The sequence below is a fragment of the Lemur catta genome, chromosome 25 (assembly GCF_020740605.2).
Source record: "Lemur catta isolate mLemCat1 chromosome 25, mLemCat1.pri, whole genome shotgun sequence".
Taxonomy (NCBI): domain Eukaryota; kingdom Metazoa; phylum Chordata; class Mammalia; order Primates; family Lemuridae; genus Lemur; species Lemur catta.
In genome coordinates this window covers 9,888,006-9,913,124 of record NC_059152.1, presented here as the reverse complement: position 1 = coordinate 9,913,124, position 25,119 = coordinate 9,888,006, and the positions used below count along the sequence as shown (strand labels likewise).

The window sequence follows — 25,119 nt, the reverse complement described above, 5'->3', positions numbered from 1 at the left end:
TCTGTATGGTTCTATAATGGGCTTTTGCCTGAGTCCCTCAGCCTCAGGCCCCTGCCTGCTCAGATTTATCCTGCAAACAATCCTAGTACTTTAGGCATGGCTTCTCCTAGCTCAGAAAACCTCAGAAGCTCTGTGCAGTTTGGAGGATAAAGTCCACTCTCACCCTGGTATCCCAGACCCTCTATAACCCGGCCCTGTTTTATCAATCCCACTTCGTCTCTCAATTTGAATAGGCATATTTAGCTTCAGTTAAACCTATCTCCTCTTTACCCATCCTCCAGCTGTAGGCACATCCAAGAATACAGAGCTAGGCTTCAGGAGACCTGAATCCCGGTCTGGCTACTTTGGTTACTTTCTCCTTCTACACTCTTTTCTCTGAACTTCTTCCCCCATCTCTGGATCAGAGGGTGAGTGACGGGTCCTGTGAAATACTGGATGTAAGGATGCTTCCACGGTGCCAAAAGGGTAGGTAAACACTTCCTGTATTACACCTACCACTCCTTCCTCCCCCGCCCTGCCTCGCCCCCCTGCCAAGAAAACCCACACAACAGGTTTTTCACAGTATTTCTCTAGCCTGGAATGCTCTGCTTCCCTCTCCTCTCCACTCAGCCAATATTCAGTTATTCTCAAATTCAGACTCAAGTTCTACTCCCTTGTAAGTGCTTTCCTCATTATTTTTCACCCACAATGATTTTCCTTATTTGGCCTTCTATAATTTTTATTCTTTTTTTTTTTTTTTTTTTTGAGACAGGGTCTTACTCTGTCACCCAGACTGAAGTGCAGTGGTGTCATCGTAGCTCACTGCAACCTCCAACTCCCAGGCTCAAGCAATCTTCCTGCCTCAGCCTCCAGAGTAGCTGGGATTATAGGTGCATGCCACTACGCCCCGCTAATTTCTTGATTTTTTTGTAGAGATGGTTTTCGCTATGCTATAAAGATGTATTTTTGCTATGTTGCTCAGGCTGCTCTTGAACTGATGACCTCAAGTGATCCTCGTGCCTCGGCCTCCCAAAGTGCTAGCCTATTACAAGCATGAACCACCGTGCACAACCCAATTTTTACTCTTCATATAAGCATCTGGCACTTATTATTCAACAACTGCTTATGTTCTAAGTGTTCTAGTGTCTTTAAAGGTACACCAGGGGAGGGGAATGGGAAGCTAGTGTTTAATGGGTATAGAGTTTCAGTGAGGGATGATGGAAAAGTTCTGGAGATGAATAGTGGTGATGGTTGTATAATAATGTGAAAATAAGTAATACCACTGAATTGTACCTGTAAAAATGGTTAAAATGGTAAATTTTATGTTATTGTGTATTTTACCATAATGAAAAAAAGTACATCAAAGTCTCTAAGGACCAAATCTCATGCTCCGTCAACCCTCACAAGTCCAGCATAGTGCTGAATACTACCAGACCACCCAGTAAAATCATCCAATACTTGCTGCACAAATATAATGATAATACCTGAACACTTACAGATCATTTTACAATGTATAAAGCCTCTTCACCATAAATTAGCTTAACCATTTGATCCAAACAAAACCCTGTGAGGTAAGGAAGACGGCCACTGATCTTCGTTTTCTAGAGGAAGAAATGGAGACTTCAAAGGCCTAGTGAGTCCACTGCGGTCTAACAGACAATACCAGCCAGAGCTGAGATTCACCTGGGTCTCATGAACCCGAGAAATCTCATGAGCTTATTCTTAATTGTTCATCTTAATGGAACGAACAAGTAGTGCTTTTTCTCTACAGAAATATTCACTCAAGAGTATGTTTCCTTAGGCAGGAAAAGCCTTCACCTTGTGTCCTTCACCAGCAGCTGTTCCCCACAGAACACCAGCAGGACAACTTGAAGGCTCCCAGGCTCAGTGCTTTAACCCAGACCCCTGTGGGCAGCTGCCCCCACACACGCGCCCTTCCACGCTGGCTGCCCTGAAATGGCCACCCCGCAGCCTAAATGCCAGATGGAAAGGAGGTGCTCCAAGGTGAACCCGGCCATCTAAGCTGTGAAGAGTGCAGGAGGATTTGAATTTCTTTAGGGACTATTAAAACCAATCAGAACTCTTAGAAGAGTTTATCAATCATCTAGCCATACACAGATTATGGAGGTAAGGACCCTTTCTGTATTGAAAGGTGTATTTCATTTCCTTAAAAGGCCTGTTCTAGCCTCCCGGCGTGGTTGAGGACAGTGCCCTGTGCTTGCGGAGATAGCACACATATTCAGCATTGCTGTTCTGACAAGTCACCTCCCAATTAGGCTTGAGTTGAGGTAAAGGCTCAGTGTGTTCCTTGATTCCAGGAGAAGCCTGCTTCTAGCACCGATGCTCTGAAAGTTTCAACAGTCCACTGAAGGGAACCCAAGTTACTTGGAAATTGATATCCCTAGACTGTGTCCTATATGGTATAACAGTCTAACTCCAGAGTGAGCCTCATTATTTCAGCCTTTTAAAATATAGTATCTGTAACACCACAGGAGTTTTTCTTCTATCCATGGGCTGTATGAAGTAAAATACAATCTTCTTTATAGAAAATATAAGTACTCCTAGCACTTTGAAACGCCTATTCATACTCATGCTAAATCGACTACCTTCTGGATCACCTCCTCTTATAAAGAGCACTACACTTTTACAAAGTCCTTCTGCAGCATGGCCATTCCACAGCAGAGAGCAAGGATTACCATAGTCCATGAGACTCTCTGAACTGTAGATATAATTAGGCACCACATCCATTATAACGCTACAGACGTCATCATGTGCTACCAGCATCTGTTGACAGATCTCATACCCGGCATATCACTGAAATGGCAAGTGTGGAGAAGGTAGCCCACAATAGAAACAATGGCATTTTATCCTTGTCCTGTTCCAACAGTTTGTCTCATAGGACATAAATAGAGGCCACTGCTCTGGCTGCCCTGAGCTCACAGTTCAATATTATTTTACTGACTTGAGCAGGTTCTATCCCAAAAGTAGAAATAGAGAATCTTCTAGATCTGTTCAGGTCTGTGTCCCAATGTACTTTTGGACTTTTTTCCCCTTCCATTGACAACATTCAAACTATCTTAAGAAAAAAAAAAAAAAAATTCTCACTTTAAACTTTTCAGCATTATTCTGAACTGGGATCAAGAAATATGCCTTTTTTAATAATATACTTTACTTGAAGTGCTATACAATTATAGTAATGTAGGCAGCATAGGAATCCCAAACCTAAATAAATTACAATGTCATTTATCCAAAAATATTGCAGATACATTAAAAGATTAAATATGGCAGAAGACATGTCAATGTGGCCTCTGGAAATTGACATTAGTTCTATCGTGCTATTGTACTGTACTTTTTGAAAAACAACAGAAACCACTGTGATTAGACTATTACTCTCAAAAATGATGGGCAGACTACCTGTCCAATTCCTTAGCTATTTTACTATTCCTCATAAGAAAAAAAGCAATCTTTAAAACAAAGACCTGGGAGTTTTTTGGGTTTTTTTTTAATCCATAAATAATGTAGTAATCAAAATTTGGGGAAAATTTTTTTTTTAAAAATCCCTCATTGCTAAAAATTAAAGTCACTTTTTAACTTCTTGCTGAGTGATGATGCATCAACTGGTCCAGATGATATGATACATTAGTAATCCTCAAGCCACGTGCTTCCTTCACAGTAAGTCCTTTAAAAAACTGCATAAGGTTTGAGATTTTGTTTTCCTTTATAGATTCAACTTCTATTTATCACCTCCATTCTCTTGTTTCCAAGAAAGGGAGGCATGGTAGAAGCCTCTGGAAACTAGGGCAGGCATTGAAATGTAGCTAAATTAGAGCTTTAAAATAATAATAGTAAACGGTATTTTAAGAATGAGGGTAGACAAGAGACATCCTGGTATAAAAATAGTGCTTGGTTATTTGATAATTATCCAACCATGAGACCTCTCTCTTTCCAGCTAACATTTTGTTGGGAGACAAGTATGGGATGGGTGTCATCATACACTGATTCACCATATTCTAACATACAGTCACCTGCAGTGCCAACTACCCAGCAGTTCTCATGCACACGTATGGTCAAAACGGGTTATCCACTTAAAAGCAGACCCTTAGAAGGGAAATCCACCTTGTCCCACGCCCAGAAAAATAAAGGATAAAAAAAGCACAGAGTGCTTTTGCCATGACCCTGTTATCTATCATAAGGTTGGGTTAGCAGGTCTCCGCTGTCACGTCCAACCCAACCAGGCTCTGTGCCCAGTCAAATAAGAGGAGAGATTTGGCCTCGGGGTGAGCATCCTCTGTTTATTCCAGCCAAGAGGATCAGGAAGAAACTTTGAAATACTGGAATGTTCCATTGGGCCCCCAGACAGCGCCAACCAAAATGGGGAGGGAGCTTTTAGAAACTGGCTGACTCTTTCGTCTCTGTCCCGGGTGCTTACCTCAATGAACTATAAATAGAACGTGAAATAATTATTACTTTATCGGTAAATGTCTAGTGCTCACACAAGATCCCTCTCTGGGGAACCCAAACCATTCAATAAATGACTTTCAATGACTCCGGGTGGCAGCCCTGCGAAACCTGGAATGAAGCTGAGGCTCATTAGACCTGTTTTATTCGTGAAGGGCGAGGCGCGGGGGAGTGGACACGACGGGGCGGGGAACACACACCTCTGCGGCCAAGGTCGCAGACTCAAGGGGTCAGGAGCAGACCAGAGACTCTTTCAGACTCCGGCCTCCTGAAGGCTGGGATGAGAAACAAAAACGCCCTTCCACAGTACTGCTCCTCCCTGAACATGTTCGGGTTTGTAACTCTTATGTTACCCACGCGCGCGCGCGCACACGACGCCCAGGGTCCCGCCCGTCCCCGGACGGGCTCCCCCCGACAGGGACCCGGGCGGCCGGCACGCAGGGCCCCGCACCGCCGCCACCGCGGGCCCCTCGCGGGGCGCCGGGACACACACACGCGCGCGGGCCCCGGCTGACCTTCCTCTGCTGCTTCTCCCAGGCCGGGTCGAGGAGCAGGTCGCGGTCCCACTCCTCCTCCTGGATCATGTACTCATCCTCGTCGTACACGTAGTTGTACTGCACGCCGGGCTCTATCTGGTTCATGGCGCTCGCTGGCGGGGCTGCGGCGGGGCGCGCGGGGCTCGGGCCGACGGAGGCGCGGGGCTGGCGGCGGGCTGACGGGCGGGCGGGCGCGGGAGGCCTTCGCGCGGCTGCTCTCGGGGCGGCACGCCTGGGCGCTGGGTCTGGGGCGAAGCACCAGCTCGGGCTGCGAGCGGCCGCCGCGCGCCGCTTAATAGCCGCGCCGCGCGTCACGTGGCCGCCGGGCCGCGCCCCCGCCCGGCCCCGCCCCTCGGGCCCCGCCCCCCGCGCCCCGGCGAGCGTTCGCTTCTCCGCGGCTCCCTGCCGCCGCCGCCGCCGCCGCCGCCGCCGCCCCGAGACCGCGACCGCCCGGGCGCCGCGCGCGGAGGCCTCTGGGAACGCGCCCTCCCTCCCGCCCACCCGCGGCCCCCTCAGCCCCGCGGCCGCGGCGACCCGCGGGCGCCTCCGTCGGTGCCCCGAGCGGTGGGTGAACGCGGGCCGGGGGAGGGACGCCTACCGGAGGGGCCCCGGCCACCCCAACGCGCCCAGGTTTTCCTGACATCCTTTTTATAGTCACGTTTTCCACATATTTCCACATATTTTATTCATTGGATGGAGATTTCTCTCTCTGTCTCTCTGTCACTCACACACACACACACGCACATAAAGTTTAAAAGCTACAGAATGCCCTCTTTTCTTCTTTCCTCTCTGCCCTCACCTGGGGAAATCAAGGCAAGGGACTTGGGTCAATGATGTTAACATGTCAGGAACCAAATCAAAGTTAGGAAGGGTCAGCTGTCACCCGCCAGTAGCAGATCTGAGAGGACGGACAATGGAGGGCCAGGAGCCAGCTGGGTGTTATCGTCTCCACCTTCCGCGTGTTGTTGCACTTGCCTCTTCTCATCCCGGCGGCGCTGGCTGGCTGCTCCTGGTCAGTCATGCCTGAAGGAAGCAAAACGAGGACCCTTGGGACGAGGAGGCTGAAAATTTTAATTCAGATATGTATTAAGCACCTACTATAAATCAGACACTGCATTGGGTGGTCAGAGCTGAGCTGGTGGTCAGGGGTGCCCGCTTCCAGTGCAATTTACATCTGAATTGAATAAAAGCCCATAGATGTTACAGAATTGTTTGTGACTCAGGGCTACTAACTTGTTGACATGTTTCAAGCTGAAAGTATGTCTTGATTTATTATTGTTCCTTAGAATTTTTACATCACTTCCTTTCCTTCCTTTTCTTTTCTTTTCTTTCTTTCTTTTTTTTTTTTTTTAGAGATGGAGTCTGGCTTTGTCACCCAGGCTGGAGTGCATTGGTGTCTGCAGCCTGGAGCTCCTGGGCTCCAGTCATCCTCCCACCTCAGCCTCCAAGTCCCTGGGATTACAGGCAGGTGAGCCACTGTGCCGGGTTTTTTAAAACATTCTCACTAGGATGTAAATTCCACCAGGGCAGGGATTTTATCTCATCCACATTGTAATCCTTGGCAACTGGAACTGTGTCTGCTACATAGTAGGTGCTCAAATATTTGTTGAAGGAAGAAGTATCCCTGGAAACAGTGTGTGAGCTAATTTGCTTATATTTAAACTTAAAATTTTAAGTTTGTATTTTGGAATAAAATCATACTCTCTGAACAAGTTTATCAATACACTTTAACTGTTAGAAACTGGATCAACAATCACAAAAAGCACTATAGCGTTAGTCTTCAGAAATTAACTGTGAGGACTTCAGGTTCCAAGGAAGGAATAAACAGCACCAGATTTATCATCCTGCCTGAAACAGCTAAAATCTGGGGAAAACATATATAAAACAAAGGCTTTTAAGACATTAGTCTTCAGGCAAGGAGGGACAATGAGCCCTGAGTGGCAGGAAATATTAATAAATGACCTGAGTACTACAATTGTCCCAGCTTACTGTCTAGAGAAAATTTTCAAGGTGCAATGCAATAAAGGGGAACCCAGGTACAGCTTACTCGTCTCCCTAAACTGAGAGCTCAGTGAGACCAAAGTGTTAGAGTTTGCAAGGCCATTTGCAGGAGAGGGTAGAACTGCAAAGCGGGAGAATTCTAGAGATTTGCAGAGTCCCCCTGGAATCTGATGAGTGAATGCATGGGAGAAAACTACCTGAAGCCAAGGAAAGACAGTCCCAAAAGGAACAGAAGGAATGATTCTTGGAACTCATAGAGGGTCAAGAAAAGTTCCTTTTTCCATCAGCCAGAGTGCAAAACCTTATAATTCACAAAGCATCACACAGAGTACTCAGAACTGGGGGCAATATTAGTTCTTGATTAAATGTTGTACTAGTCCTGCCTGAAAAACCTCAAAAGCAAGATCTGAAAGAATCAAACTGTTCCTGAATAACTTAATCACGTCCCAGAACAAAGCTCAAAAATATCTATAGGAATATGAAAACATTCAATACCAAATAAGGTAAAATTTGCAATTTGTGCCACCTATCAAATATTACCAGGTGTGCAAAAAAGCAAGAAACTGTGGATCATACATAATGAAAAGAACAATCAGTCAAAACTGATCCAGAATTGACACATATGATAGAATTAGTAGAAAGGAACATTAAAAGAATAATTATTACTGTATTCTATATACTTAAGAAGCTAGAGGAGAGACACGCCAAGTAGAGACATGGAAGAGATAAAAAAACAAGACCCAAATTTAATATCTAGAGATGAAAACTACAATGTCTGAGATTAAAAATATACACTAAATGTGTTTAACTACAGAGTAGATATTGTGTAAGAAAAGACTTATGTATTAGTTTTGAACCTGAAGGCATAGCAATAGAAAATGTTCAAAAAAGCTGCTAGAACTAATAAGCTAGTTTATCAAAGCAATAACCAAAAACTGGAAACAGCCCAAATGTCCATCAATGGGGGAATGGATGAGGAACTATAAATTCATGAATAGAATATTATTTGGCCATGAAAAGGAACGAATTATCTCAAAATCATTATGCTGAGTGTAGTAAAGCAGACATAAAACATCAATACCTTATCATTACGTGTATATAAAATTCTAGAAAATGCAAGCAAGTCTACCCTGACAGAACACAGATTGGTGGTTGCCTGGAAATTGGGAGGGTCTGGGTATGGGTGGGAAGGATTTCAGAGTGGCATGAGAAAACTTTTGGGTGATAGATATGTTCATTATCTTGATTGCAGTGATGCTTTCAATAATATATCAAATTGTATGTTTTAAATATGTGCACTTCATTTTATGCCAATTATATCTCAACAACACTATTTAAAAATTAACTGTGTATTTCTCTGTTGCCCTAACAATTTGCACTGGCTTAGCACCCACGGATGGTGTTTCTTTCAGGATATCTCACAAATTTCAATTTTTAAAATTATGCCCATCTTTGGAGGCTCATCTAAAATGCGTTCTTCTCTAAAACATCTCCTGATAATTTCAGCCAGAAGTGACTCACCTCTATATTACAAACACCTGTAGTACACTGATTATATGTAACTAACAAATACTGTCTTGAATTGTAAATAATTGTGTATCATTTCCTTTAATAGATTATACACTCTTAGAAGGCAAAGACCTTATCTTATACAGTTTGAAATCTCCATTATAAACCAGTGCCTAGTAGATATCTATAATTTTTTTAAAAACTCATAAATACAGCTAACATTTATTGAACACTTACTTTGTGCCAGGCACTGTGGGGAATGCTTTGAATGCTAGCTAATTTAATTTCACAGCCACCTTATGTCTGAAGTAAGTATAATCATTCCCATTTACACATGAGACAACTGTGGCTTCTTCTATTTTCTGGAAGAGATTAAGTAACTTGCCCAAGATCATGCAAATAGCAGTTAGCAACACCCAGAGTTTGACCCCAGGGCTGCTGTTAACCACTGCTAAGGGATCGGGGGACCCAGACTAGATCAGCTACAGAGTGACAGAGCCACAGTTAGAGGTCATGACTCTATTTCCACAGCCTTCTCCTTTGGGCTTTTTTTTTTTTTTCCTCACCCAGACATTTTCTCACCTCAAGGTAATGAAAAATTCCATGACTCAAGCGTCGGAATCTCTCTGCACGTCTCCAAAATGTCCTTGACAGGCATAAGAATCCCAATCCCTGCCTGGGGTATTCAAATCTTGCCTGTTTGCTCCCCTGCTGCCTTCCCCCTTCCACCGTATTCATCTTTAAGTCCTCCTCTCATCTTTGCTGGGGCCCTCAGTCTTCTTCCCAGTCTGCCACTGCACTATGTCACCATGCAGTTCTTGTTCCTAAAAGAAACTCTAATTTTAGGAACTATTGATTATTTAAGGAAAAGTAACTCATGTTTTAAATTACTTTGTTCTTTCTTCTCCTTCAAGACACACATATAGGGCATTTTGATGTATATTAACTTTCAGATTTAGGGAAACTGAGGCATTTAAGAGCTATTAAATATTATCTAGTCCCAACTCCTACCCAAAATAGGAGCCAACTAAAGAACACTACGTAAAAAAAAAAAAGAAACAAACAAACAAACAAAACTTGCATACTCGTGTTATTCCTAGACCTCTGGTATGGCTGCCATGACCCTGAATGTATGTAACTTTTCAGTCCCAGGCAGCTTACGAAGTGACTCATCTGAAGGTGGATTTACTGAAGCTCAAGTTCCAGAGATCTCCATTTGCATGGCTCTTTCCAAGATTCAGTGTCAAATTTAGAATTCATAATTGTGTATTCTTTGTTCTTAAGTAAAGCCCATCAGATTGAATAATCTACCATCCCCTGCATTCATCCTAGTTTTGGAAGAAATGATGTAACTTCTGCTCAATAGTAGCCCCATCTGTCTTCTGGAGCTCTAGAGAAAATGTCTAATCTAATTCAAACATTTTAAGACAATCAGCAGTCCACAAAAGTCCTTTGCTATAATCTCATGACACTTGTTCTCCAGATAATAGCATCTAGTAAGAGCTCTTTATGTAGTAAACATTGTGGTAATCATGAATTATCTAATTAATCTGCACAGCTGCCTAGGAGGGAAGAGCTAGGATTCCCACTTTACAAATGAGTAAACTGACAGTGGTAGAGGTTATAGAACATGTCCAAGGTCACGCCGATCAAAATTACGTGGATGATGACAAAACCCACACAGTCAACAGCTCTGTCATATTGCCTTCTTAATTTTTTTTCTGCACACACTCCTGCATGTGTATGTACTGTTTCTGAAATGTGATTTCCATGCGAACTTTTTGGAAAGGATGTGTTATTACCCATCAAAAATTAGAATTGTACCCTTTGGCCCAGAAATTCTGCTTTTTGAATCTACCCTACAAATATGGACAAATGTGCACATGTGAGAGACTGATTAAGGAAGTTAAGGAACATCTCTAAATTTTGATGTCCGTGAGTTAGAAATTAGTTTTGCAACTTGCAAAACTAATTTCTTTTATGTAAGAAAATTATATGTCTATGAAATATTTGTATTTGGAAGAAAGCATTTCAAACTGCTCATATCAGTGAACCACGAGGAATAGGCAGGGGCTGGAAAGATGGAGGAACTTCTACTATTTATTTCATACAATTTTTGTACTATTTGTTTTTTTGCAGTGAGTACATGTTACATTTGTAATAAATGGTAGCCTTTATTACTGGCTGTGTTCTCGCCAGCTCAGAGAACAATACATTACCAACGACTGAACATCACATCTATTAATGCAGTTTAAGTTTTGCATTCAATTTTTTTGTCCGCCTACAGTCGCTTCTACTGAGCTTGCCATCAGTAAGACATCTAGGTCTTTTTCACAGAACCAAAAAGTAGCGTGGGTAAAATAATAAAAGATAAAATTCAATCCAATTATTGTTACTTATTAAGAACGGACTTCAAACAAGAAGAAATCCTTGGCATTTTCGACACTCATTGCTGCACCAACGCACATTCTCTTTCTTACTGATGATGTTTACAGTTTTCTCGAGTTGCCACAAGGTACGGAGCCCCTTAAAAAAGTGAAAAAGTACAGGTGGGTGGTTTGCAGATGCAGCTAATCAACAGTTCTCAGGAGTATTTCAATTCATATGTCTTTTACAAATGTACGTTTATTAATGTAATACTTTTCCCTAACCCTACAAACAACCAATGTTAACAGATTCTTGTGACTCCTTTCAGAATTTTTCTATGGATATTCATAAATATTATTTTTTTAAAAACTTCAATAGGATTAAACTATATGCGCTATCATGCAACTTCTTTTTTATTTTATTTTATTTTATTTTTAGAGACAGGGTCTTGTTCTGTTGCCCAGGTTGGAGTACAGTGCAGAGATCATAGCTCACTGCAACCTCAAACTGCTGGGCTCATGCGATCCTCCCAGCTCAGCCTCCCAAGTAACTAGGACAACACCCCCAGCCAATTTTTAAATATTTTTTGTAGAGATGGGGTCTCGCTATGTTACCCGGGCTGGTCTCGAACTCCTGAGCTCAAGTGATCCTCCTGCCTAGGCCTCTCAAAGTGCTGGGATTACAGGTGTGAGCCACTATGCCCAGCCCAACTTCCTTTTTTAATGTAACACTGTATCTTGGATATGTTTATATATCACTGCATGCAGATCATTTTTCCTAAAGACAGCATTTTCTCAATAATGTTGATTGAACTTCTTGCCCATTGACCTTTTTGTGCATGTGGGAGGGGTAGGGAAGAATGTGGATCCTCTTGAAATTTCAGCAAGCAAGGAATATCAGCAGTTTATCTGTTCAAAAATTATGTTCCAAATACTCCACCAACTGGAGAGCCATTTAAATCAAGAAGAGTCTTCATTTAGGATGTAGGTGTTGTTTCTGCAAGCTACTTTTGCATCTGGTAACCAGTAAGCACCTGGGCAGTGGCAGCCCTGTCCCGGGTGTTCCAGAAGGTCTCCTCTCATTTGCTCAGTGCACCCCGGTTCTAGTTCCATGTCCCTGGTTCCTCCATTCCTTGGTTTTGTACTCCATCTCTGAGTATCTGTATCAATCCTTCCCTTGTTTTCCTGCAATACCTTTCGACTGCCTCCCTCCCACCTGACTCTACAGTCCTTATTGTCCATTTTGGAAAACTAGAATCTCCAGAGAAGCCCCCCTCTCCCTGCCAGACATGCCCTTCAGGACCCACTCAAGCAGGTGAGCCCCAGGAGAGCACCCTCACATTCCTGTGGGGATTGGGAGGTTGGACAATGTACAGAGTTGAATTTGCGCCATCGTCATAAACATCCATTTGTGCCAGTTGTGTTAGTCAGGAGACATCTAGGATAAACTTGGTGAATTTGAGCCTTGGTTCTGAGTAGGGAGATTTAATTTGGACTTTTGGAAAATGGAAAGGCTCAAGTGGGTGGGATGTAGGATGTTAGAAGATGAAGAACAGAACACAGTGCTAGAAGAGAAGGGGGAAGTGGGAGAGGCGGGCAAAGACTTTTACATACTTGGTAACTTTGACTAGAACTCTGGTGGTGGTTGGAGTAATAATTCCTTAGGGACATCTTAAATGCCACTGGTATGTTTTTGGTTTATTTGAGTATCAATATCTAAATTTTGGATGCAAGGACTAGTATGGAATTGCTAATAGTGATATCTCCCACACGTTGAGGGCATGATATTTGCCAAGCATGTGGCAAGTGGTGCACTAACATGAGATCTCATTATCCCCAGAATCTAGAACAATGCCTGGCACCTAGTTGTCCATTAAAAAATCATTGTGTAATCAGAAATAAGTTAGCCCACTAGTAGATGTTGCAGTTAGGATTCAAACATAGATCTGATTTCGAACTTCTTAGCCACTGTGTTATACAGCTTCTCTCAAAGACAGTAATCTCAGTCTATCTCATTTTAGCTGGTTGATTCTGATCCAAGCTCGGCAAACGTTCTCTGATGCAACTCTTGTATTTATTCTAATGATTCTCCCCAAGAGACCGTAAGGAAACCCAAGGCAAAAGAATTTGCCAAACATGAGCTTGGGGGAAATTAGTTTCAACTCATTTTTGAATGATCCACCTTCCTAGGCTACTCCAGTTTAGGAATTATATAGGAATATTCGTATATAAAAAAAGGGGTAAATTCTAGAATTTTCTCTTAACCAGTTCTGGTTCACCCAAGCAATTTAGACAGGATAGGTCAAAAAGTGGTGCTAGAGTGATATATACAATACCATTTATTCACTTCTTTATTCAACAAATACTTTTTGAACATATTGTAAGAACCATGGTAGGTGCTGGTGATACCAAAAAGAGAGCACATTGTTCTCAGCTTCAGCAAGCTCACAGGCTAATGAGGAGAGAATCGCACAAATGAAGAGCTCCAGTACAGTAATTTAATAGCTGTATTGCAAATATGTGCAAATGCAAGGTTGAACAGGAAGATAGGACTCAGATCTAACTAGATGAAACAAGGTTCACAGAGGACGTGGGTTTGAGCCAAGATGTGAAAGATGAACAGGTGAGTAAGCTGGGGTTGGTATTTAGGAAGAGGAACAACAGGTGCAAAAGCACGGAGACCTGTTAGAGCCCTGAGCCTGGAAGTCGAATGTGAGGGGGCACACTGGGGCATGGCAGGAAATAGGACTGGACACATGGGCTGGTGCAAGCCGCACTGGACAGGGAAAATTTGTCCTGTAGGTCAGGAGGAGCTACTGAATAATATACTCAGGTACACACAATTGGATTATCATGTGAGAAAGATCATTCTGGCAGCAAAGAGTAAGGAAGGAGCCAGGACAGTGACAAGTGGGATGGAGCAAAGGGTAAGAGAGACATTAGGAAGGTGGAAGAAGAGGATGTTTTAATTGATTAGCTGGAGGCAGAGGAAGGTGGAGAAAGGAGCCTAGGCTTCCTCGTAGGCTCCTGACCGGGCCAGTGGGTGGATGTCCCATTACCTGAGACAACAGAGAAAAAGGAGCAGTCATGGGGTATGCAGAGCAGGTGGGGAAGATGGCTAATTTAGTTCGGGGACATGTTTAATAGTTAGACCCAACTCGTAGATCTGGGGCAAGGAGCATGTTCTGGTTGGAGGGGAGACTTGGGGAGCATCAGCCCTGGCACAGATGAGATTGCTTGTTGAGAATGTGCTACTCAGATGTGTTTATATAGATGAGGTTCTACGCTCAGGACAAAGCATATTGTAGAACACACTTTCATTAGTGGAGATGAAAAATAGTTATTGTTTGTTCAAATTCTAATCAGGATATACTGATCCACTGCATATACCAAAGGCTAGTGGTTTCTCTTTGGCAAAAAACCAGACATTTTATGATTCTATTTTAATCTTCTTTGTCTTTATTTTGCACATGGTATTGAGTAATATGCTTTCATTACCCTTGTTGTCTGAATGTTCATAGAAATACACTTGCTTGCTGGAAAATTGTAAAAATTGTTAGAAATTTTTATTTCTTTTATCCAAGAGAAATCTTCAAACACATCTTTCAAAGATCAATTACACTATGTGTCTCTTTCCCAATCCCTCATAATAGACTCTGAGACTCTAAACAGAAAAAAGCCAGACGGTGGAGGAAGTGTAGGAAGATCACCGCTGAAGGACTGTTAAAGTTCTCTTCTGCAAGACTTGGCAATGATAAAAGGATGCAATGATGAGTTTTGTTGTTGTCTGTTAATCACAGAAAGTAAGCCAAGTTCCAAGTCCCTGCCCCTCACTGCTGTAATTTAGTCCTTAAGGCAACTTGGCTGAAAATAAGACAAGTGCTATGAGGCAAAAGGCAAAGACAATACGATTTTCTCACTTGACAGAGTCCAAGAACCAGAGGATTCTCTTCCAACTATGGACAGGGTACATTTGCACTTGGAATTTTATCTTAAACACCAGTTTGTGCTTGGGTTAATTGCCTTCAGTCTAAAGTTCTATAGCAGCAGAGCGACCCATTTTGTCTCCTACTCTTCCCCAATATGAGAAATAAAGAAGATATGACTGTTAGAGAATATTAGAGATATAGGAATCTTAGTGATCATGTCCAGCTCTTTCATTTTAAAGATAAGGCTACTGAAGGTAAGAGACTAAGGGACCTGCCCCAGTAATAATCATCACCACTGTCTGGAAGACAGAGTGCTTGGTGGGAAAGAACTGGCGTTAGAGCCAGGTTGACCCAGATTCTTGTCCTGCTAGTTATGAGACCTCAGGCAGATTTCCTTACCTCTCTGAGCTTGATTTCCGTACATGCAGAAAATGAAAAATCTGGGTTAGAAAATCTCTAATGTCACTCCAAGTTCTAGCATCTGCAAGTGGTGTTTTGTTTTGTTTTGTCTTGTTTTGAGAACAGGGCCAACGTTACCCGATCCCTAGTCCAGGACATTTCACTCCCCCTCACACCGTAAGTCCTTGTTTGTTTGGCTGAACTCTTGCTACTTCAGAGGCTGCTGTCTGCGGACCTGCAGCCTCACCTGGGAGCTTTTACACAACAGAACCTTAACAAGATCACCACTGCCTTGTGTGCACATTAAAGTTTGAGGAGCACTGTGTTTAAACCATCTATGCTGTAGTGTTGATCATAAAATCACTAATTAGATTAACAAATGATATATGTTTAAACTCTAAAAAATAAAAATTGGAGGCATATGTAAAGAAACCACTTACTGGAAGGATCAAATTCACGTCTCACATCCGCAGGACTTGAGAATTTAGATTCAAGGCCCAGTGTCATCACTTACTACCTATGGGTTGCCAGGCAAATTTACAAGTTTCAGCTGCCCCAGATGTCAAATGTGAATAATTCCTGCCTTGCATACTTCACCAGGGGTATTCTGAAGACCAAATGAAATAACATATGCAAAATAACTTTGTAAATGTTTAATATCATACAGAAGCAACTTTAAGAAAGGGGATAGTCCTGACTTTACTGATAATAGAACAAAGTGCCTTTGAGAAGCCGATAGGATGGATTTTGTTTAGAAAGAGAGGTAATTGCCGACATAGTGAGGTTTAGGAGATAATGGGAAGTCCTCTTCTATCCTCCTCCATTCATTCGCTCATCTGAGCAATGCCAAAACTTTTCTAATGGGGCCTGGGGATCGAAAAAAGTTCAATAAAAATAAACAAATTAATAGACTGGCTATTGCCATACACTAGTTTCAGAGAAAAAAACCTGGATGAAATATTTGAAAACAACTTCATAAATGCATTGATGAGATGACAATAAAGAAACACCCACAAGGCAAAAAGTAAGTGAAGGTAGGAGCTATGAGAAGTAATACAAACATCTAAAGCCAAATTTCAACTTTAGGACATTTGCTTAAAAAAGAAAAAAAGGATAAATGTGGGATGTAATGGGAATTTATGAAGCAAAACACAGAAGACAAAAGCTAGGCATACTTAAAAGGGAAATTATAGTATAAGACTCTTTCTCAAAAAGCTAAAACCTCAAAGAGCTACACAATCAGTAAATGGTGAATGATAATGACTGGCTGAGGATCAAGAAAAATGCACTATCTTTAAATCTTGGTGCTGAATGAAAGGCAAAAAATTCTTCCCTAACAATGACTAAATATAAACTGGCCCTTACATTAGTTTGGACTTGGAGTCAAAAATCACACTTCCAAAAGTCTCAAGCCAAGTGTTCCGTTTAAAGGGGTCATCAGAAACATTAGTGAACTTGAAGACTTAGCAAGAGCAAATTATTAAAAATTAAAAATAGAGAGAAAAGAGAATTACAAAAACAAAACCAGAACACTAGAAGGTGGTGGGACACCAAATAGCCTAATATACAAGTAACTGGAATCTCTGAAGAAGAGGAGATAGGGGAGAGCACAGAAAAAAACATGTGAAGAAATAATGGCTGAGATTTCCCCAAATTTGATGAAAATCCACAGAGTTAATACACTGTGTTAACCCGCAGCACAACAAACATAAAGAAAACTACATAAAATTGCTCTACATCGGTGACAAAGAGAAAATCTTAAAAATAGGGAGGCTGGGTGCAGTGGCTCACACCTGTAATCCTAGCACTTTGGGAGGCTGAGGCAGGAGGATAACTTGAGCCCAGGAGTTCAAGATGAGCCTAGGCAAGAATGAGACCATGTCTCTAGAAAAAATAGAAAAATTATCTGGGCATGGTGGTACGTGCCTGTACTCCCAAGCTACTCGTGAGGCTGAGGCAGAAATGGAGGGAGAAATGGGACATATGGAGCAAGATCTCTGTGAAAAGAAGAAGGGAATGGAATCAGAGCACAAGGGAAGGGGACCTGAGCTTACTGAGGGAGGGGGGAAAAGGGAAATGTGTGCAGGTGGGCTTGTGGGCTTGGTTTCAGGAAGATGAAACACTTATGTCTGACAGCTTTCAGGGCTCTCAGTGAGGCAAAGACATCCGCTGAGAGTAAGAAAGGAAGTGGGTGGGGAGGTATGAAGAGTTGAGAAGTTTTGCCGACGAAAGTACCACAGATGGAAAGAGAGGCAAATTCACTTCACAATTATTCTTACTTTACTGGAAGCCTGTTTCCAAATTGTAGCAACATTTAGAACCCAATTTGAAATAAAATGGAAACTGAAACCTCAGTCCATTTTTGCTTCATGTGCCATTCAACCTTCCCATTTTGCAAATATCTCTGTTAAACTGAGTCATGGAATTATGGAAACTTGATATCTTAGAGCTTGGAGGAAATTGGAGATCATTTTGACAGATAGGAAAGTCCCAGAAATATTAATCCAATTTTTCCCCAGACCTCTGCTTTATTTTATTTGAAATGAAGACTATGGTAAGATGATTAGCAGTTAGCATTTCTGCAGGATTTCATTTGTTTCTTTTTAAAAATATTGTGGCAAAATACACCCAATATAAAATTTATCATTTTAACCATTTTTCAATATACAGTTCAGTGGCATTAAGTACATTCACATTGTTGCATAACCATCGCCACCATCCTTTTTCATCTTCCCAAACTAAAACTCCATACCCACTACACTGGCTTTCATTCTTAAGCCAAACATTGACTACATCAAAGCTCCCATGTGCACAACAACGGGGTCTCATGCCCCCTCAAAGTATCCTAGAGCTACTTTTGGAGAACTTAAAAAAGTGTGCACACATAAATATATTACATATAGAAATTACAAAAGTTTAATTTTATATAATGTTTAAAGTTAATAGACTTATCTTTTGAGCAGTTTTAAGATTTATAGAAAAATTGAAGAGAAAGTACAGAGAGTTCCTATATACCACCTCACATACATCCCTCCCCCAACAGTTTTCTCTATTATCAACATCATGCATTAGTGTTGTACATTTGTTACAATTGATGAGCCAATACTGATATAGTATTATTAACTAAAGCCCATAGTTTACATCAGGGTTTACTCTTTATGTTGCATAGGTCCATGGGTTTTGAAAAATGTATAATGACATGTATCCACCATTACAGTACCATACTGAATAGTTTCAATGCTGTAAAAATCTCCTGTGCTTTCCTTGTTGTCTCTCCTTCTCTCCCCTCAAACGCCTGGCAACTGCTGATATTTTTACTATCTCTGTAGTTTTACCTTTTATAGAAAGTCATATAATCAGAATCACACAGTATATAGCCTTTTCAAATTGGCTTCTCCCACCCACTTAGTAATATGTACTTAAGTTCCTTCATGTCTTTCCATGGCTTGATTATTCCTTTTTAGATGTCCTACTGAAGGATATCTTGATTGCCTCCAAGTTTTGGCAACTATGAATACCGCTATAAACATTCATGTGCAGGTTTTTGTGTGGACGTAAGTTTTAAATTCATCTGGGTAAATACCAAGGAGCACTGTTGCTGAATCATATGGAAGACTGTATGTGTAGCATTTTAAGAAACTGCCAAAATGTCTTCCAAAGTGGCTGTACCATTTTGCCTTCCTACCAGCAATAAATGAGAGTTCCGGTTGCTCCAGATTCTCTTCCAGCATTTGATGTTGTCAGTTTTTTGGATTCCAGCTGCTCTAATAGGTGTGTAGTATTATCTCATTGTTTTAATTTTCAATTTTTAATGACTTGTAATGTTGCGCATCTTTTCATATAATTATTTACCATCTATGTATCTTCTTTCTTGAGGTCACTATTCAAATCTTTTGCTCATCTTTTAATTGAGATGTTTGTTTTCTTATTGTTGAATTTTAAGAAATCTTTGTATATTTTGGATACCAATCCTTTATGAGATATGCATTTTGCAAATATCTTTTCCAAGTCTGTGAGTTCATCTTTTCATTCTAAGTGTCTTTCACAGAAAAAAAGTTTTTAAATTTTAGTGAAGTCCAGCTTATTGTTTTCTTTCATGGATTGTATTTTTGGTGTTGTATCAAAAACTAATCACCAATCCCAAGTTCACCTAGATGTTGTCCTAAGTTGTCATCTAGGAGTTTTACAGTTTTGTGTTTTACATTTAGGTCTATGATACATTCCATTTTCTTTTTTGGCTAATACTCTGCATAATTTCCCAATTTAATTATTGGAGTTGTGATATTTTCCATTTTGTACTATAAGTTGCACTCTGAAAATTAGGTTATCCTCTTAATTTTCTATCCCATTATGTTTTCCTGCTTCTTTTCCATAGGCATTTCTTCTGTAACAATCTGTTTGTAACATTTGTATTACTCGGACACATACAGTAACTTCCTTAATCATCAGCATATTATGCAAGTAGTTAAGTTATCAAAGATTCCTTGTTTACAAATGGGAATACTCAGGCCCTAAAAGAAACTCATTCAAATATGTCTAACTCATTATGTCTTACTCAGCCCAACTGAACCCACACAGCTGAAAAGCTGTGAAGACTCCTAAAGGGTCCCTAAAATGGAACATTCGAAGAAAGCATGGTGTTCTAAATAAGCTGGAGCTGGTATTATGCTATTAATGAAGTGGCACTCGGCCTTTGCAGCCTAACACATATGGTGACAGGTGGAGAAACTACAAATAGCCTTGGCCTAAGAATGGAAAAAATGACAAGCCGGGGCCAAGGCTTTCAAAGTGACTTAATGACAGGAATGCAAGGGGCAGACCTGAGGATACAGAATAGTGGATTACAGGCCTCCCAAAGAACCTGAGAGTGGAGAGGGCTTGGGCTGCCACGCTCATGCTGGCCCCACTTAGACTAGGACAGTAAACTCCAAAATGTCAATTTGTGGGGGTGCTGAGACCTACAACCTGTCCATACAGTGTGTCTCATGAATACCAACTTCCTAAAAGCAACAAAACACTCCCTAAGTCCTTGTCATTATACAAAACTGAGCCACTTTGAATTGCACGTTTCCTGGGAAGATTAGGTTGTGCTGGTTTGTGTTGGTTTTTGATGCTACTGGAGAGCCGAAAGCAGCTCAGCCCACCTGTTGGCTGTATCGTATTACCTGAAGGCCGGCAAGAGGGCCACAGATAGGGGAATTAGGAGCTCTGGGTTTTAATCCCAGCTCCACTTGTCGACTCATTGAACACTTATGGCATTTTGATTTCCTCATCTTTAAAACTGGGATATGAGCTGGCTTTGCTGGTAAGGTGACTATGAGTAATTAACTAGTGAAATAGACCATTTGGTGCCATGTATTCAGTGGAGGAGCAGAGAGCTAAACGTGAATTGTAGACCACACTCTGCCTCACCCTGCCCTGATTTCCTCATAATAAGGACATCATCATGTGGTCAGGACACATGATCCCTAAGATTGCTTCTATTCCAAAATCCTATGACAATGGCTCTCAAATTTGAGCATGAGACAGAATCACCTGGAGGGCTTCTTAAAATACAGATTGGGGCTCAAGATTGGGCATTTCTAACAAGTTCTCTAATGTTGTTGATGGCGCTCTCCAGCGGACCACACCCTGAGAACCGTGAGCTTGTGGCAGGGGAGAAAACTCCAGCCAAAGGGGAGAGAGCGACCAAAGCTAATTCATTGTCCAGGCTGTTTCACGACTATGCAACCCTCACGGTCCCACAGCTCCCTCTCCGCCACAGCCGGCAAGAGTCCTGTGCTTGCTTTCATACTCTGCCGTCACCAACAACTTGAAATTCTTAATTTCTGAACAAGATTCCCTGCATTTTCACGTGCACTGGGCCCCATAAAAGTATGTAGCTGGTCCTATTCATAGTTTTGGTTTTTCAAATAAACTTTGGGTGAATGAACAAATGTCATTTTAAAAAGGCACCTGAAAACCTACTAAGAACCTTTAAGCTACTTCTACACCTGAAAAAACAGGCTTACGTAGAAATCATTCTTTTGGTTACCAGCACCTTGCCAATCTGCTGGTCCATCCAGCAGAGGCTGCTGTGCGCATGCGGCCAAGCCCTCCTGGGGCAAAGTAGGGCAGAGTGAGGTCCAGTCTCACCCGTCCACTCCGAGTGGGCTGGGCTTCCCTCACTGCTCCAGCGAGATTCCAGCTACACAGCCAAGCAGGCTGTGAGCAGAGTGAAGGCTGGGGATTCTCACCAACAAAATGCAGACATTCACATCTTTTTTTTAGGATGGGAATTCCTACCCAGGCACACCTCTTGGACTTGTTTTCCTCTCAGTCAGAGCTGGTAACAGCACTTGGGCTTTATATAGTTTTGTAATTGTAAGTGTCAACAGCATGGGGAAGTATGAAGCCAAAATCCATTTATTTTGCTTCCCTGGGGTAGACAAGTTTTGTCAAGAGGACATAGGAACAGGAGATTGAAAAAGCCATTGCCTACATTAAGGTTTTGTCAGACTGACCGAGAAAGAATATGCTCACGAAGGATAGTGTGGCTGCACTAGTGTTTGGGATGCCAGTTTTAGTGAAGATTCCCTGGAATGATGAGATATTAGCACACTGGAGGTGAAGGGTGCTAGTTAGCTTTCATCTAACATGGACATGTTAGATAAAACCACTCTGGGCCAGGTGCAATGGCTCACACCTGTAATCCTAGCACTTTGGGAGGCCGAAGCTGGAGGATCACTTGAGGCCAGGAGTTCAGAACCAGCCTGAGCAAGAGCAAGACCCTGTCTCTACAAAACATAGAAAAATTAGCCAGGAATGGTGGCACACACCTATAGTCCCAGCTACTCAGGAGGCTGAGGCAGGAGGATTGCTTGAGCCCTGGACTTCAAGGGTGCAGTGAGCTGTGGTGACGCCACTGCACTCTAGCCCAGGCAACAGAGTGAGACCCTGTCTTAACAAAACTAAACAAAACAAAACAACAACAACAACAAAAACCATTCTGAAAACACCAAGAATTTAACCCTCTTTCCTGACAAGTTTCATGTGCCTATAGCCCCACTATTTGCATACAGGGAGAATTTGTGCAAATTAGAAAGGGGGATTCCCTTCTTCAGGACATTTTGAAGGCATAAGGCAGAAAATTGTCATCACCGTCCTATACATTTGTGATGCTCCTGATGTGAATGGTGTTCCTTGGAGTACCGTAGGCACAACTTACCCTGCCTTTAAACAGAGACTGTTTCTAAGGATCCAAGGTCAGAGGGCTTCTAGGTAGATCCATCTTTTAGTTACTAACTACATGGGGGTAGCAGCTACAGATTATTGTCAAGAATTAATACTTACTGTATGTTCACCTTGGCATGGCTGTGGAATAAGGACTCAAAAGAAAACAACAAATTGCTACTAATCACTACTTCTCTGGATGATTGATCGTAGGATTCTACCTGCTTCCTGTGGGGATCCAATCCACCCCATACAGACTGACCTTGCCAAAAGCAGCTCCAATCACATCACTTCCATTCAATCCCTCATCAAAACCAAGACAATCTGACTGAAAGAAAGGATAACTCTATTTAATAGATGTAATATAAAATCACGACTATAAATATAAACATAGAAAAAGCAGACAGAAACCTATCAAAGCATGAGTTTCTTGTTTTTACTTATTTGCTAGATTTTTACTTATTTTGTCCTTTGGCCAACTCAAATTCTTAAACCAAAAGTTTAAAGAAAATTATGGAAAAAAATGATTAAAAGTTGAGAAAAATCTCATGCATTAAATTATCATTTTCTGGGCCAGGCATGGTGGCTCACGCCTATAATCCTAGCACTCTGGGAGGCCGAGGCGGGTGGATCGTTTGAGCTCAGCAGTTCAAGACCAGCCTGAGCAAAAGTGAGACCCCGTCTCTACTAAAAAAATAGAAAGAAATTATATGGACAACTAAAATATATATATAGAAAAAATTAGCCGGGCTTGGTGGTGCATGCCTGTTGTCCCAGCTACTCGGGAGCCTAAGGGAGTAAGATCGCTTAAGCCCAGGAGTTTGAGGTTGCTGTGAGCTAGGCTGATGCCACGGCACTCTAGCCTGGGCAACAGAGTCAGACTCTGTCTCAAAAAAAAAAAAATTATCATTTTCTGGACTGTAGGAAACCATCCTTATTCTTTGAATTCACCAGCAGAACACCTAAGTTCAACCTGTGGAGCAACAGAATTTGTGCAGGAGCATAGATTGAGAACCACTTCAGAAGGTGGATTCTACATGATATTCGTGGACAATATGAGACATTTCCCTGGTGTGAATAACCAAAAATAGAAACAAGAATCCAAATTTGGTCAAACCAGATCATAAGAGAATTAAAACATGTGTCTGTATGCCTGCACTTGGGGTAAAATTTATCATCCAAACCTACAAGATATTACTTAGGTTCCACCAAAGTGTTGATATTTATCCTACAGCACAGGGATAATTGAACACACCATTCATCTATGAAACTTTTTGCATTCCAAAGTATGTCTAAGCATCCTGAACACTAAGGCAGCATCACTTTTACCAAAGTTGTACATACTCCAGGAGGGAAGATCCAGCCATAATAAGAATCTATTCTGAACACTCCTGTCCAATAAGTTTTGTCTCCCCAAGTCAGAATGTACTGTATTTTTCACATCCAGGGTGCTGTGATATTGTGATTTATAATAAGAAATATATATATATATATATATTGATCTTTATTTCTGGTTCATGTCACAGATCCACTCAAACCCTTGTAATTTCCTGAGTTTATAGGGGTGCTAGGAGAATCTTTTTTTCTAATATTTGGTCTTTGACCCTGACTCATGATACAGAGCTCCTAATCTTTTGGAATTTCCTAGGTGATAGGAGCATCTTTTGTTTTAATTAAGTGGGTTCCTGGATGGGGGCTGGTCACCAGAAAGATCAGGCTATGATTAGAGGCTTTAAACTTTGGGCCCGGATCACACCAGTGTGAGGAGGCCGCCATAAAACTCCCTGAACTACGGGGTTTGGAGAGCTTCCTGGTTGAACACATGGAGGGGACGGGAGGGTGGCACACCTGGCGAGAGCATGCAAGCTCTGCCTCCCTTCCCCCACACCTTGCCCTGTGCATCTTTTCCATCTGGCTGTTTCTGATCTATGTCCTCTTTAGTAAACTGGTGATCTGGTAAATAAACTGATTTCCTGAGTTCCGTGAACCTCTCTAGCAGAGGGTCAAAACCCAAGAGAGGGTTGTGGGAACCCTTAATTTATAGCCAGTTGGCCAAAACTACAGGTCACAACCTGAGACTTGTGGCTGCACCTGAAGTCGGGGGGGGGGCAGTTTTGTGCGACTGAGCCCTTAACCTGTGGGCCCTGTGCTAACTCCGGTTAGTGTCAGAACAGAATTAAATTGTAGGACAGCCAGTTGGTGTCCGCAGAGAATTGGAGTTGCTTGGTATGGGGGGAAAAGCCTCACATGTTTGATCACAGAAGTGTTCTGTGTGAGAGTAGGAGAAACAGTGTTTTCCCCACAGATGCTCCTGCTGAAACAGGTGCCAAACTCAAAGTCAAGCCGCTGCACCCAGAGAATGAGATGTCCCATATCGCTGCCAGAGTGAGAATTCTCACAAGCCATACCCATGGCCAAAACATCTATGCTAAATTCAGAATAAGGCAATCGCTGCTATTGAAACAAGAATCTAAGTCCTAAAATCACATTGCTTTGGTGTGTCACATCTTAATTGGCTGCTTAGCGATGAAATAAAAATTTAATTTTTATTCTCTTAGACACCAATGGAAAATTGAGATCTGAAAACATGTCTTTCTTCCTTATACAACTTGTTATAATGATGGTTTAAAATATCAGGGAACCAAATTGCTATCTTATTGTGTCACCTGCCGATTTTATACTGCTCTTACATTCAGACCCAAAGGGTTAGTTCAGGCTACTTGGAGAATG

General features: G+C 41.9%; 1 protein-coding gene across 2 annotated transcripts in view; it reads right to left on the bottom strand.

Annotated features, from left to right (window-relative positions):
- The window catches only part of ACTN2 (actinin alpha 2), a 69,880-nt gene extending 64,600 nt beyond the window's left edge, over positions 1-5,280 (bottom strand). Inside the window, exon 1 of one of the 2 annotated variants that reach the window (XM_045537268.1) lies at positions 4,953-5,280. In XM_045537268.1, the coding sequence (XP_045393224.1) occupies positions 4,953-5,078 (126 nt within the window). In that variant the 5' untranslated portion in view covers positions 5,079-5,280. The remainder of the gene's footprint in view (positions 1-4,952) is intronic. The other variant, XM_045537272.1, reaches the window with a different exon arrangement.
- Between the last annotated feature and the right edge of the window lie 19,839 nt (positions 5,281-25,119).